The sequence below is a fragment of the Protopterus annectens genome, chromosome 1.part2 (genome assembly GCF_019279795.1).
Source record: "Protopterus annectens isolate FY-2018-M chromosome 1.part2, PAN1.0, whole genome shotgun sequence".
Taxonomy (NCBI): Eukaryota; Metazoa; Chordata; order Ceratodontiformes; family Protopteridae; genus Protopterus; species Protopterus annectens.
In genome coordinates, this window is record NC_056727.1 from 717,173,748 (window position 1) to 717,188,133 (window position 14,386).

Consider the following 14,386-nt stretch of genomic DNA (forward strand, 5'->3'; position numbering starts at 1 on the left):
GTCCATTATCAGATCATAATGCTCTAGTTTTTGAAATGGAGCTTATGCATATAAATAATAATCCCATTACAAGAATACCTTCATATGTTACAAAAGTAGCAGACTTTAAAGAATTTTTTGAAGGTGAAATAAAAACTAATTTCCATGGAGAACATCTCAGAAATATACATCTGGGACTCCTTAAAAGCATATATATATATATATATATATATATATATATATATATATATATGGAAAAGTACTATCCTGGTATATAAATAAAAGAAAAATATGGAATAAAGACATGCTAGAATTACAAAAGAAAGCTGATAAATTAAAATTAGAAATTCAAGAAGTAAATACAGATTTAATTCAAGAATTACTACAAATTAACAACAAATATGCAGAATTTTTACATCACAAGACAATGATTAACCTAGAAAAGATAAAATTAAATTCTTATTCATCAAATCCAGCACATCAGAGACAACTAGCTAATAGAACAAAAAAAATAATAAAATCGAGGCAAATAAAATAATTATATATCCCTAATACGAAGAAAAAAGCCACAGATCTAAATGGTATATTAAAAGCATTTAGATTACAATATAACAATTATAACCTCTCAAACATTCAGGGAAAACCTGACAAAGATATAAAAAATTATCTTAAAAGCAAAATTTTTACTAGATTAACACATGAACAAATTGATACTATAAGTAAACCAATTACTATGACAGAATTAAGATCACAGATTAAAAAGCTTAAACTAAATAAAGCACCTGGCCCAGATAACATAATACCAGAAATGTATAAAGTAATACCTAATCAAGCTATATCTTTACTCTTAAAAGTATACTCCATAGTTTATCAAGATATAATTATACCACTTTCATGGAAATACTCATTGATATCACCAATAATTAAATCAGACAAAGATGAGAAACAATGTTTGTCATATAGACCAATATCCTTATTAAATATCGATTATAAAATGTTCATGGCAATATATGCTGACAGGACTAAACACTTTCTTCCCATGCTAATTCATGATGACCAGACAGAATTTATTAAAGGAAGAAATACATATGATAATCTTAAAATAATTCTGTCATTGATAGATTATAGTAAACATGCAAACTTAGATTTAAACATAATATCCTTAGATATTAATAAAGCATTTGATTCTGTTAACTGGAATTTCCTTACGCTAGTCCTAAAAGAATATAATTTTCCTACATCCTGTATTGCCCTTATCCAGCCACTATATAAAGATTCCATAGCATATGTTCAATTAGGTTCATATAGATCTGGTCCCATACAAATCAAAAAAGGAACTAAACAAGGCTGTCCCTAATCACCACTGTTATTTGCATTACCTATAGAACCATTTGCAAATCAGATCAGATCAAATAGTAATATTAAAGGCATCTGCATCAACAAAACTTTATCTCTTAAGCTACAGCTATTTGCAGATGATATACTTCTTACCCTAACAGACAGCAATGCATCTTTACAAGCTTTGTTTAAGGAAATAAATAATTTTCAAACTATCTCAGGTTTACAGTTCAATGAAAACAAAACAAAAAATATGTCATGTAATACTAAAAAGAAACATATAAACAAAAAATATTCCAAATACATAGCAGAAGATAATAAAATAGTATATTAAGGCATAGATCTACTTGAAGACTTAACTGACTCACTTATATATATAATTATAATAAAACACTAGATAAAATAGAGCAAGCGATATCTAACTGGAACAAATATATGTTTACAATGGGAGATAGATTATATCTCATTATCAATTATTTTTCCTAAAGTATTATATCTAATACAAAGTTTTTCACAGCCACCAACCAAGTATATCACTCAGAGATATAATAAACTAATATTAAATGTTTTATGGTTCCCAAACAAACCCCGAATTGCCTTAAATAAACATTTACCAAATTGGGAAGATGGAGGAATCAATTTACCTGATATTGAGATATATATTATGTCCTCTGTGGTTAAATGATCACTACAAACCTATATGGAAACAATTACATGAACAGGTCTAAACTGAACTTAATCATAACAACATATCAGATCATTTAACTATAATACCATTTCCTTTAGTTTGGATGTTAAAAGATTATCTAGAAGGTAAAAATAAAAATAATAAACTCCCATCCAAATATATGAATATCACACTAACAACATTTAAAACATACATAAGCAAAGTACCAAACATTAATTCATGGTTCTTTTTGACCTTCCCTATAGTTTTTACACCCACTATCCTTGATACATTCCAAATTCAGAAAATCAGTATCCTTAAAATAAGCTCAATAAGCTACTGGCATCAGCTGGTAGAACAAGACAAAATATTAACTAAAGATCAGATAATCAGAAAATACAATATAAATAATGACTCATGGCTACTTCTGCAAAATCTAAGGCAATACCTTATAAATAGAATTGGACAAATGCAAGATACAGTTAGACATACTGTCCCAAAGTTTATTGAATATATTATTATAATTAATAATCAACCTTATCAAGGTGCTGGATATCTATCTAAAATTTACAAAATAATTAAAACAACAAAAATATACCAAACAGACACCTACTGGAATTATTATACACAGATAAACAATCACCCTCCTAACGAAAAGGAAAAAAAGATTATCTTAAAATCTTCTAAGAAGTCATCATTATCAATAAACTTGCAGTTATTCACGTGGAGATTTTTGAATAGAAGTTTTTATACACCACATAAAGTATCTAAGATGTATGCTAGTGAAGATCTATGTTGGAGATGTCAGACTAAAACTAGAGCTGATTCGCAACACATTTTTCATGAATGTAACTGTCTTACTTTGTATTGGAATAATATTAATTATTTTTTTCAGACTGTTTTAATGATAATTATCAATTATCAAAATCTATGATTTTATTCAACTCTCCTGTTCCGGATTGTGTGCCAAAAAATATTTTAAAATCTTATGGACTTTAATGGCAGCAGCTCGCAAAATCATCACCATTCACTGGAAAAGTGAGACTCCTCCTACATTTAATGAATTTAAAAATTTAGCTAGAACAGTTGGACAAATGGAAATATCTACACTGAAGAACAGAACTACCAGACCTACATCATTCTACAACTCTTGGATGAAAATACTAGAAATAATTGAGAAAATGGACAAAGATATATGAACTTATATACAATTCTTCATGTTACACTTTAAACTTATTTATAGTTTTCTTCTTAACAGACACCAATGTATATAGTTATATAATCTTTTTAAAGTTTATAGGTTTTACAATTATATATATATATATATATATATATATATATTTCTTTTTTGATTTCATGTAATATTTGACAAATTATCAATAAAAAAGATTTAAATGTTAAAAAGTCTTTGAAATATGGGGGTTTGAGATGTGTGTGTGTGTGTGTGTGTGTGTGTGTGTGTGTGTGTATATATATATATATATATATATATATATATATATATAGAGAGAGAGAGACATGCAGACTTAGTTCAAAAATGTCAAACCCTTTTTTGGTTTAGACCCTGAGATAATTAAAAATTAAATCCTTACAGCTACAGAGCCACCTACAGTTTTTGCTTACTGCCCTTTACTTGTATATAGCTGTTTCCTGTTGTGCAAGGTCCAGGGAATTAATTCCTTCAGTCTCCATTGCTTAAGTGTGTGATTCTGTGTAAGCCACTTAACCAGAAAGCACTCCTGCTCTGATCCGAAAAAGGTCCATGGAGATCAGTGCATGTCCCCAGTTAATAAAAATAAATACAACTAAAACATAAGTAAGTAGTTGTCACTATCTTTCTTTGCCAACAAGACAAGAGTGGCAACTGCTGAAAATTCTGTGACAGAAGAGATGAGCTTTTGTGGTGACTGTCCTAATTGTACCAACTGCTGAATGAGCTTTTCTAAGAAATAAACTGTGAAAACATATTTCTCTGTAACTATCAGAAATGGTTGCAGTAAGGTGAAAATGTGTATGCACTTTGTCAAGCATGTTTCAAGTATGCAGAATATCTTGCTAGAGACCAAGATGTCTGTCTTTCGGAATGCATGAAGAGGACTACTAATATATTGAGCTGAACACCTTTTTTACAAGTAGCATTTAGATGTCACACAACTTTGTATTTCTTTTTTATTTTATTCATTTTGCTTGGACAAGTGGGAAACTTCAGGGATTCTCTCTAGAAACTCAGCTATGGAATGGACAGCCAGGGGAGATCAGGCAGTCCTAGTCTCCTGGCAGTTTGTGTTTCTAACCAGGATGGATTTGTGTCTGCAGTGAGTGCAAACATGTTGGTTGTCTGCTGTTATAGTCTAGAGTCTGCATTTCCCCCCATTGTCCCTTTCCTCTCCTTTGATAGATATTGCTCAGACTTACATGAAAAGTAAATAGCAAAGAGGTCCATCTGCATATTTTGGACACATCACATTTGGCTTCCTACTGCTATAGCTGACAGAGGAAACTTTCATCACTTTGCTTGTCATGTTCTGCATTACTTCCTCAAACCTGAAAAGTGAACAACAAACATGCTTTCATTGACATATTCTGGAGGCATCATCACGTTAGGTTTCCTACTGCTGCAGTGGGAAGAGAAACCTGTAATCCTTTTTGTGGTGTCCTGTGGTGTCAGGCTTTTGTCCTAGAACCAGATAATATAATCCCCATAAAACCTCAGATTACTGCAGTTTGAAAAATTATTTTTGAGGCAGGGAGCGCTTCACATTCATCTTCAGTACCTGAGCAAAGCCTTAATGAAGACCAGAAAAAATACATACTAGAGCCACATGCTTTGTGACAGTAGACTATTTCATATACTCTTATCTGAAATTTATGTCCCTGCTATCTCTTCTTACCATGTTCTGTTATAGGTTCATAGGTGGGTACTAGGCTATCTGCCCGAAGGCATTTATAAGCCTAGCCAGAATGTGTTGGCTTTCGCCATCGCCTTAGATTAGTTCCCTGTGCCTCTGTCCAGCAGAGCCACTGAAGTGATCCCCGAGGTAAACTTTCTGTTTCCCATCCACTCGTCAAGGTTTCTTTTGAAGAGTGTTAGCCAGGAGCTCTGCCTAATGTAGATTGGGATCTTGTTCCAAAGCATGGGAAGTCTCTGGGACAGGAATCTATCCATCCAGCACATCCTATTTATTGTTGTGGTGAGGTTTAGATCCCTAGTGCATGTGGCTCGAGGGGATAAGGTTTTCTTTAGGTGGAGCATGTCCATCAATTCTGGGTTGGACATGGCCTTGTATGTCAGGCAGAGATCACCTCTGAGTAGGCGGTATGCAACCGTGTACAACTGGAGTTTCTTCAGTCAAGCTGCATAGGCATCTGTTGGAGGCCAGTGATCCTCTTGATGAGGTACTTCTGTGGTCTTCCCAGCTGTTGCAGGTGTCTTGTAAGGTACATCCCAAATGGGGCGTTGTACTCTAAGATGGGTCTGATGAGTGATGAGTAGAGGGGCACAATGACCTCTTTTGATCTGGATGCGAACCCTTTTGTGATTAGGTGGGCCACGTAGAAGGATTTTCTAACCACTTTGGCAATGTGATTATCAAACGTGAGATTACTATCTACTTAGGTCCCCAGATCCTTTATTACGTCTTCCGTATTTAGGGGACTGCCACCTATGTGGTAGTTTGTGGGTACTTTGTTTGTTCCAAAATGCACTTTTTGGCATTTAGCTTGAGGCCATGATTTTGACACCAGGTATCCATCTCAGTGAGACCCTTTTGGAGGATGTCTGTGTCAGCTGGAGAGTCAATTATAGCCCCTAGTTTGCAGTCATAGTCATCCTTTGCTTGCCTGTACCTCTGAGAAGTATATGCCGAACAGGAGGGGTCCTAGGACTGAACCCTGGGGAACACCACTTAAAACCGGTTTAGAGACAGACCTAGCTCCCGCAACTGTCACCATGTGGGTTCTGTCCATGAGCCAGCTGGCAACCCATCTTGTGATGTAGGGGTTTATGTTCAGGCTGGTGAGCTTGTCTATAATACCAGAATGGGGAATAGTGAAGAAAGCCTTAGCGAGGTCTAGGTAGGCTGTGTGTACCACCTTTCCCTCGTCTATAGCCTTAGTAACTGTCTCAAGTCCATCAGGTTTAGAAGGCATGATCTGCCCTTAACAAAGCCAAACTGGGTAGGATCTAGTGTTTGGAGGTTCCCAATGTCTCAGTTAATGAGTTCCATGATGATGCGCTCTATAGCCTTGCAGACCAAGCTAGTCAGGCTTATAGGGCGATAGTTCTGTATCACAGTGGCATAAGTAGACCTCTCCCCATCTTTGAGAGGTTTTCATTTTTACCTAAAGATTTTCATATACAAACTGTTGCTACTTTTAGGCTTTAATTCCATTTTGGAAAAATGTATCATTTTGAGCTAGCACCATACCTCTCAATCATACCAAATTTCTTGGTAAATACCAGTTTTGAGGGCAAAATATTGGGGTGCCACAAATTCCCGAGTGGCCCCTTTAATTTCAGACTTTCCTTTTTTTTTTGGTTCTGACAACCTGACGTCATCACGTGCAGCCAGTCATTCGTTAATTTAAGTTGCTGCAGAGGTGGTCGGACCGGACAGGCAGTGCACACCACATCTTTATTCCTTCAGCCAGGTAAGGCAAAAAGAAAAAGACTGTAACTGGGTGCATTATTTGTCTCATCTACAAGGTAAACAGTAACTTATGGCAGTTCTGTTAAGCCTGAAATAGAGGACACAGCAGCTTACTTGAAGTTGTCTTAATCTTATGTGCGAAGTGCAAACAAGAAATCTTTGCTTACATAGGTTCATAGATTCATGTTTCATATTCATATACTAAACTAACTGCCCTTGCCCCTTGCGAGCCATTTATTATCCTAAATTATCCCTTGTGTGAGACTCAAACTTTTTTGTGTTGTGTTTGTAAGGCAAACACCTTAACCATTAGGCCACCCTCCCACATTGAGAATAAGAAGTGTGTGCATTAATTATCAAATGAAAACAGCACAGTCTGCAGCTGTTTTACTTTTCTTGCTTCATGCATACTTGTCTTATGTGCGCAGAGTCGCAGACAGTCATTCTGTTAAGCTGTTAAACTGAAAGGTGTGCTGCTGAAACCTTTTCTTGCACACGTGTAGAAACAGCTGAAAAACAAATTGTCTGCTGAAACCTTTGCTTGCATATTTGTAGAAACTTCAGTCAACTGAAATCATTGCTTATGACAGTAATTCTGTTAAGTTGTGTCATGTTCTGAAACCTTTGCTTGCAGCCTTGAATATTTGTAGAAATGGCAATCAACTGAAACCATTGCTCTTTTCTTGTATACTTATAGAATTGGGCGGCTGAAAAAACAATTGTGTGCTGAAGCCTTTGCTTGCATATTTACAGAAAATGGCAGTAAACTGAAACCATTGCTTACGAGAGAAACGGCAGTAATTCTGTTAAGTTATGTGCTGAAAACTTTTGCTTGCATATTTGTAGAAACGGCCCATCAACTGTTGAATTCTGTGTTCTGTTAAGCTGAAACCATTGCTTACGAGATAAACAGCAGTCTGGCGGCAATTTTGTTAACTGAAATCTTGATAAGCTGCGTGCTGAAACATTTGCTTGCATACTACTTTTGCTGATGTCTTTCTTGCATTGAATTCTGTTAAGTTGTGTGCTGAAACCTTTGCTTGCATATTTGTAGAAACGGCAGTCAACTGCTGAATTTTTTTGCATAACTAATGTTGATTTATTACTACAAAGGAAACGTGATAGTTGTTTTATGAGGGACTGGAGGTGGAGAGGAAAAGGTAAACATGTTAGCTTTAAGGAATTAGTGGATTAGAGAAAGTCTGGCTTGAGTTAGTGATCATATATGGAGGATAAGTGGTGAGTGACCACAGGTTAGGAGGTGAAGGACCAGTTTATGATTTAGAGTTCTGCTTTCTGAATCATTGTTGTTAAAACCTGGGAAAAGGAAGAGTTGTGGTAGGAGTGCATAACCCATTGAGGTGTTGGGTGGAGTGTATGGAGAACTTACCTATGTAGTGGCAGTGTGGCACTGACCATAGCAAATCCTCTTATTGCTGAAGTGTAGTTTTATTGGGAGCAGAGGGCTCTGTTGTCCTCTGTTTTGTGAAAGTTTTTTTTTTTTCAGTTATGGCATAGATGTATTTTTTGTTTGTTTTTTTGGCTGAGGCATGGATATCTGCAACTGTTGACTTGCCCATGATTAATGTTTTAATGTGATTTTCTTAAATTTATTAATTTTTATAAAGTACAAAAATCAAATTAATCTGTTAATAAATTACATGTTCATGCAAAAGGCATATAATTCAGAATTTTATTGCCCAACAAATCCAAATGCTTATATTTTATGCCAGTTTCCCAAGAATTAATTTACCTTTTCTGGGTATAATATTGACGAACCAATTAAAAATTAACATTATGCAACTAAACAAAAATTGATTTTGAAAAGTATTTACTTATGTTTCCCTGTGGGGAGGTGTCTTATTCATATAAATAGTGTGTTGCCTTCAGGAGTGGGTCTAGGTGGATATAGTCAAAGGAAATTAGAATAAAGGATGTGAAATGAGCCTGAGTTGCTAAAAGGGATGAAAACAAATCAGATACATTGACTCATACTAGGGGCACAGATTGAATCCTGGAGCAAGACTTCCCAATCTGCTGGTCTTTACCTCATTTTGGTGTTTCTGTTTGAGAAAGATCACAAACGTCTATGCTGATATTCAGACTGAGAAGTACTGCAGTTGGGATTTTTCTGTTGTATGTTTTACCAGGGAATGATAGAGCTGCCTTAACATGGCAGTAAGGCAGTGAGAGAAAAACTCTGACTTGTTTAATGAGCATGTACAAAGCAGGTGTGTAATCTGTTTAGTCATTTTAGATCCAGTGAGTGAGCTAAGTCAAGAGGGTACCACCTACTGACTCTGTAATCATGGTTGAAGGAGCTCACATAAGGAGTGACAGGGATACCTAAAGGAGCATGACTGAGAGGAATATTTTTAAGGATATGTAAGAGCCTGGGGAAGGAGCTGCTATTGCATGAGCCTGGGGAAGGAGCTGCTACTGTGCTTCTATTAAGTTATGTATCATTCATAACAAGGATTACATCTTAAAAGAAGAATTAAGTATATAAGGTACTGGATCACTTCCGGTCTGTTAAGCATACTTTAGAAAAGTGTGCATGTGTGGTTTTCTGGCAAATCAGTAAGAACTGAATTCATTAAATAATGATAGCTATTTAAGTTTCAGTCTTCCCAACTTTCAGGGGATGCATGGTGACATAAAACATTTTATCCTAACAACTTTTCTAAGATTATAAAAGCAATGTTTAAACTGTCCCTTCAGTTTTGGGCCTTTGTTCCCCCCCAATAAATTTTGGCTTGTTCCTGATTTCTTGTGCTGCACAGTTCTTCTGGGAAAGAGAAGTTTACTGCTGCTTATGGAAAGTCAACTTGCATTGTTAGTAGCACAACAGGTAGTATACTTGCTTTTGTTGCAGAAGGCCATGGGTTCTACTCCCACAGTATGCAGATGGATCGCTGATACTGTACTGTGTTGTACTTTAAAGGGAGTGAATGCTGCACTCCTGTGAATGTCCTCATTTGGAGGAGTTACCTAGTAACTATGAACCTGTTATCAGTTTGCCATCCATTCCCTATTGAAATATTACTAGCTAATCATTTTTTTAATGTAACATAGGCACTTTATTCTTCAAGGGCAGCAGGCAGACACTTTACTTGTAGATAAAACAATGAAATATAAGTTGTTTCCTAGCAGCAACCTCTTCATTAGTTACAGATCTCTTTAATGTGGAATTATTTAGATGACTTTTACTTCTGCAGAGGTTGTTCATATTTACTGATACTGGTGGATTGTAGAAGTTTGAGTAGACTTTTATGATGAAAATGTTCTGAATTGGGCAGTTTTGTCATTATTGGTTCATGCATTTTGTTTCATTGCTTACTGGAAAAATGTTCAAAACAGTAAATTTAAAACGCACTCTAACAAGTGTGCTGTATTATACAAGGAATATAATTTAATACAATCAGGAAGGTGTATCAAATAACACTTGTATGTTTCATGTGCAAGGGGCCTATGATTTGAAAAAGCCCAAAGGTAATGTTTATCCACCATTGGCCAGATGCATTTTCTTTGAATGTGGGTTTCAATGCTGTTTCAATGAATATGAGTTTCAAGGGCAGAGAAGTTTTAATGATAAGTCTAGTTTCAGTGTGAGACTATATTGCTCTGTTTAGCAGATGTCTATTAGTGTTTGTGCTATAAAATGTAAATTAAAAGTTTTAAATGGAATCCAAATAATTGTAGAAGTAAAGCAGTATGTGCATTACAATGTTTATGGTAAATGGAGCGAAATAGCCAAGTAATGGGACATTGGAATGGCTGCGGGGGACTCCGAGGACATTTTCTCTTGTGTGTTCTTCAGCTTGCATTTGAAAGTTGGTATCCCACAATTCCACTAGAGTGGGTGTAGCCATATAATTATGTATGCAAATGTTATGTTAATCAGTGTACAGATTTGTACTTATTTTTCATGGGGCCATGTCCAGATTTTTGATGTTTCCAGGTTGAGAGGTATGGCTAGCACTCATCTGAGAGCTGATTTCTGCCATAATAATATTTTCATAAGGTTTTGTTAATTTTGCTTGAAGAATTTCACAAATGTGGATATTCTTATGACCTAACCTTTCAGCAAAGTTAGTTTGATTTTATGAATTGGGCCCGTGATGTTGCCTAATACAGTGTTAGTTTCTGCAGCCTGGTTATTGTGCAAAATACAACACTCCATCAGGAAGAACTGCATGCAGTTTTGTCTTGTGGAGGCATGTCTTGTCAAGGATTATAGAATTTTATTTCATTGTAGTTTGCCCACACAAACAGTAGGTTAGCTAAGTGTGAATCTCTATGAGACTAGGGTATTGGGCTGCATCATCATCCACCAGTAAGTGAGGAAACTGCATTGTCATCCTGTTTCTTGTAACAGAGGCAGGTCATTTATGGAAATACAAATTCGGATTTAAAAGTTACACTGAATGGGAATTAGACTGAAGAGTGTCTTTTAGCACAGTGTCAACAGGAAAACTGGGTTACTTGATAAAATCAGCAATAATTGTATTAAAAGTTATAACTTGCATAATAATGCAGGTTGTAGGACAATATAAATATGTACAAATCCATTGGGCATTCCTATAAAAACTCCAATAAACAACATTTGCAGGCTGTTCACATTCACTTCATTCTGCTGATACCCCTAATAATTTGACTTGCATCTTATTTGTTCTATTTAAAATATGAAGAGAAAATTGTTCATCATTGTGCTGTTATGATGTAGTTTACATTTCACAACCATTTATTTATTTCCTGAAGTCTTAAACACTGCAAACAATCTGGTTATGATAAAAATGGCAAAAACCGAGGAAATGGTTTCTAATGCACTAGGAATGGTAAGCATTTTTCTGATGTTTAACATGTTGTCAGTAAAAATGCTTTTTAAAATAGACCAAACAATAACTATTACCATGTTTCTTTATTTTGATAGAGGCATACTTTAAAGAAACCAATAGGAAGTTGTCTAATGAGGTGATTGTAGAATTTTTGCCACTGCTGTATTAGTTCTGCCTGTAGAAACAAATTAAGCACCATTGCCATGTTTTAAAATATGCATGTGTCAGAATTTGTAGTGTAATATTCACTGCTGCTGCATCATTGCATGGACTTTGATATTCATGCTCTTGTACAACAGGTTAACTAATGATGTTCAGAATTTAGATTCCCTTTAATGTTATAATGAAAATCCATATGTCTTTGTTCATTAAGAGTAAATTGCTAAATGTACAACTGTCTCACAAAACACTCAATGTGTCATTTGTTAGTAAAATACTACCAAACTTGAATCATTTAAGAAAGTGGTACAAACTGCATCATTATCAGGAACTGCAAACCTTGTAAGCATCTGTAAATTGACAGAAATCATGTGACACAAATCACTTGTATGCTTTTATTACTCAGAAGGAGTCATGACCCACACAGAGTGTGTATTGTTATTTTTTTATTATATTGGGTTATAAGACATTCTTGTGATTTTTCCCTGTATTATTATACTTAGGTTTGATGATATTTTTACTGGGCATGACAATCAACATTCACAGTGATTATGTCTTGCGCAACTTAAGGAAGCCTGGAGAGACTGAATACAGAATTCCAAGAGGTAGGAATCTATTAATTGCCGTAATGAAAACAGTTTTCCTAGTCCAGTTTGCTGAGTGTCATATCTATAGCAGGTTTCCATGTTTCTTATACCTCTGTACCAGTGCTAGGACAGTTCAGCAGCTGTTGCCACCAACTGATTTAATGACAAAGACATTCCTGGTCTGAACCCAAGCATTTACAATTCCCATAGTGTAGCTCTACATTGTTTAGACTTTCTGAATAGGAAACATCTTCAAAGCTACTTGGAATACTTCTAGTGCTGATGAAGTACCGAAAAGAATTCAAATGACCCCGTACCATCGTTATGGTGTATTAAATGTTCAAAACCTGAAACTTTTTTTTACCTTTACCTAACATAATTTCTTATCTGCATGTATTACTGAAAATAACTTATTATTTTGGCATTAGTGAAATCACATTCTCGGATGTAAGCAACATTTGATGTTCCCTTTTAATCACTTAATCTGATCTTGGGGATCTTTACAAATGTGAATCATGTTATCAGTGGGTTTGTCAGGAGAGAAGGTAGACAGCATAGACAATGTGGATGTAGACTAGCCATAACCTGCATTAGGTCTTTAGCTATTGTCAGCCATCTGGAAGAAATTGCACCACATGCCATGCAGCTTTTTTCATTAGTATTTTAATACCCCATATCTAACATTCCCCCCAATGTATATGTTCAGCCTGAAAGATATAGTATGCATTACATTGAAATTATTTTTTCAAGCTAGTCTTAGATCTATAGTAAATGTGTCACATCAAAGTAATACTTTTCTGTCTCTACTAGCATGCATGAATAAAGCTCTGACTATGGCCAATGTGAGGTAAAGGCTTTCACACCTTTTGGAGATATCACAGGGAATGAGAATAAAGATGGGGGTTAGTCTGCTTGCCTCATTTCATTGGTAAGGGTAAGGAGCATGTATACGGGGAGCCTATCTATGGTTGAATCCCTAGCAGATGACACACAGAGGGTGCAGTTTGCAAGTGAACAGAGCCATTTGTTTACATCATATACAGAGGCATGGATGTACAATGCAAAGATCCATTTTACACCAGTTCCTTGGATGCAAATGGGCATACACAACAAAGCTAGGGTTTAAGTAAAAGACCTACTGTCTCAGCACACAGATTATGGCTGTCACTTCTGGTTTACTTGACTCACACTCCAGGGAATGAACAAGGAAAAGCCTCTCACAAAGAACAAAGAATAGGTTAATAGAGAGATGGGCTTAGTGGTCACCGCAGGGGATTGAAGTAAAAAAATATTTTCTAATAGATTTTTTTTATTCAAAATGCATTTTAATAAATGCAGCTTTTCAGTCTTTAGTATTCAGATTAACCCTCAAACAATCTGATTGTTTTCTTCATTTATCTTCCATTCTTGGAAAATGTAATAGTGCTTTTCTCTGTGGACATGGGAGCTTCCTTTTGGGAATGACTTTGCAGCGCTCTGTTTTTGACAATTCTGGTTGCTGCTCTTCCCAAAACCTTGATGCACTGTATTTTACAAATTTCTGAAGTTCTTAAGGAATGTCAATGTGATTTCTATGAACATCACAGACTTTTGGCTCTGATACTTACAATCTGCTTCAGCTTCAGGCCACAGAATTTGTCATGGATTTTTTTCTTACTCTGTCTCCAGTTTGTAAATCTTGAAATCGTTTGTAATTTATATCAATGATTTATTTCTGAATTCTTATTTTTCCAAAATTTCCTTTACCTTGCAGTAATGAAGTTGAAGCACATAGTATCTTATTTCTTTTCATTTTTGAACTAGTAAAACACTGAGTTCCGTTGGTGGAATTTTTTTTACATGACAATCTCCACAGATTGCTATTTTTTTTCATGAAATCCTTCAGGGTTTGGATAGTAGTCTGCACTTGTCCATTGGATTGTGGACAGCACATGTTGGATGTATTGTATCAGATGTCTTTGTACTGGAGCAAATTGCCAGATCTGACAGCATAAGGTATCCATTGTCTCAAGAATATAGACTTTACTGTACTAATCACACTTGAATTTGTTAAATGTCAGTTTCATTATGTTACCAGGCTTGAAAAAATAATATACATATGAGATAAACAGCTGCTTTGAAGTAGAATATATCCATGGCCAATTTATTCCCTGGGCAATCTGTTACTTT

At 35.4% G+C, this 14,386-nt stretch overlaps 1 protein-coding gene across 2 annotated transcripts in view; it reads left to right on the top strand.

The window, feature by feature from the left end:
- The window catches only part of SRD5A2 (steroid 5 alpha-reductase 2), a 1,391,828-nt gene that overhangs the window by 1,224,387 nt on the left and 153,055 nt on the right, over window positions 1-14,386 (top strand). For both annotated transcript variants that reach the window (XM_044058681.1, XM_044058673.1), the window contains exon 3: window positions 12,134-12,235. In XM_044058681.1, the coding sequence (XP_043914616.1) occupies window positions 12,134-12,235 (102 nt within the window). The remainder of the gene's footprint in view (window positions 1-12,133; window positions 12,236-14,386) is intronic.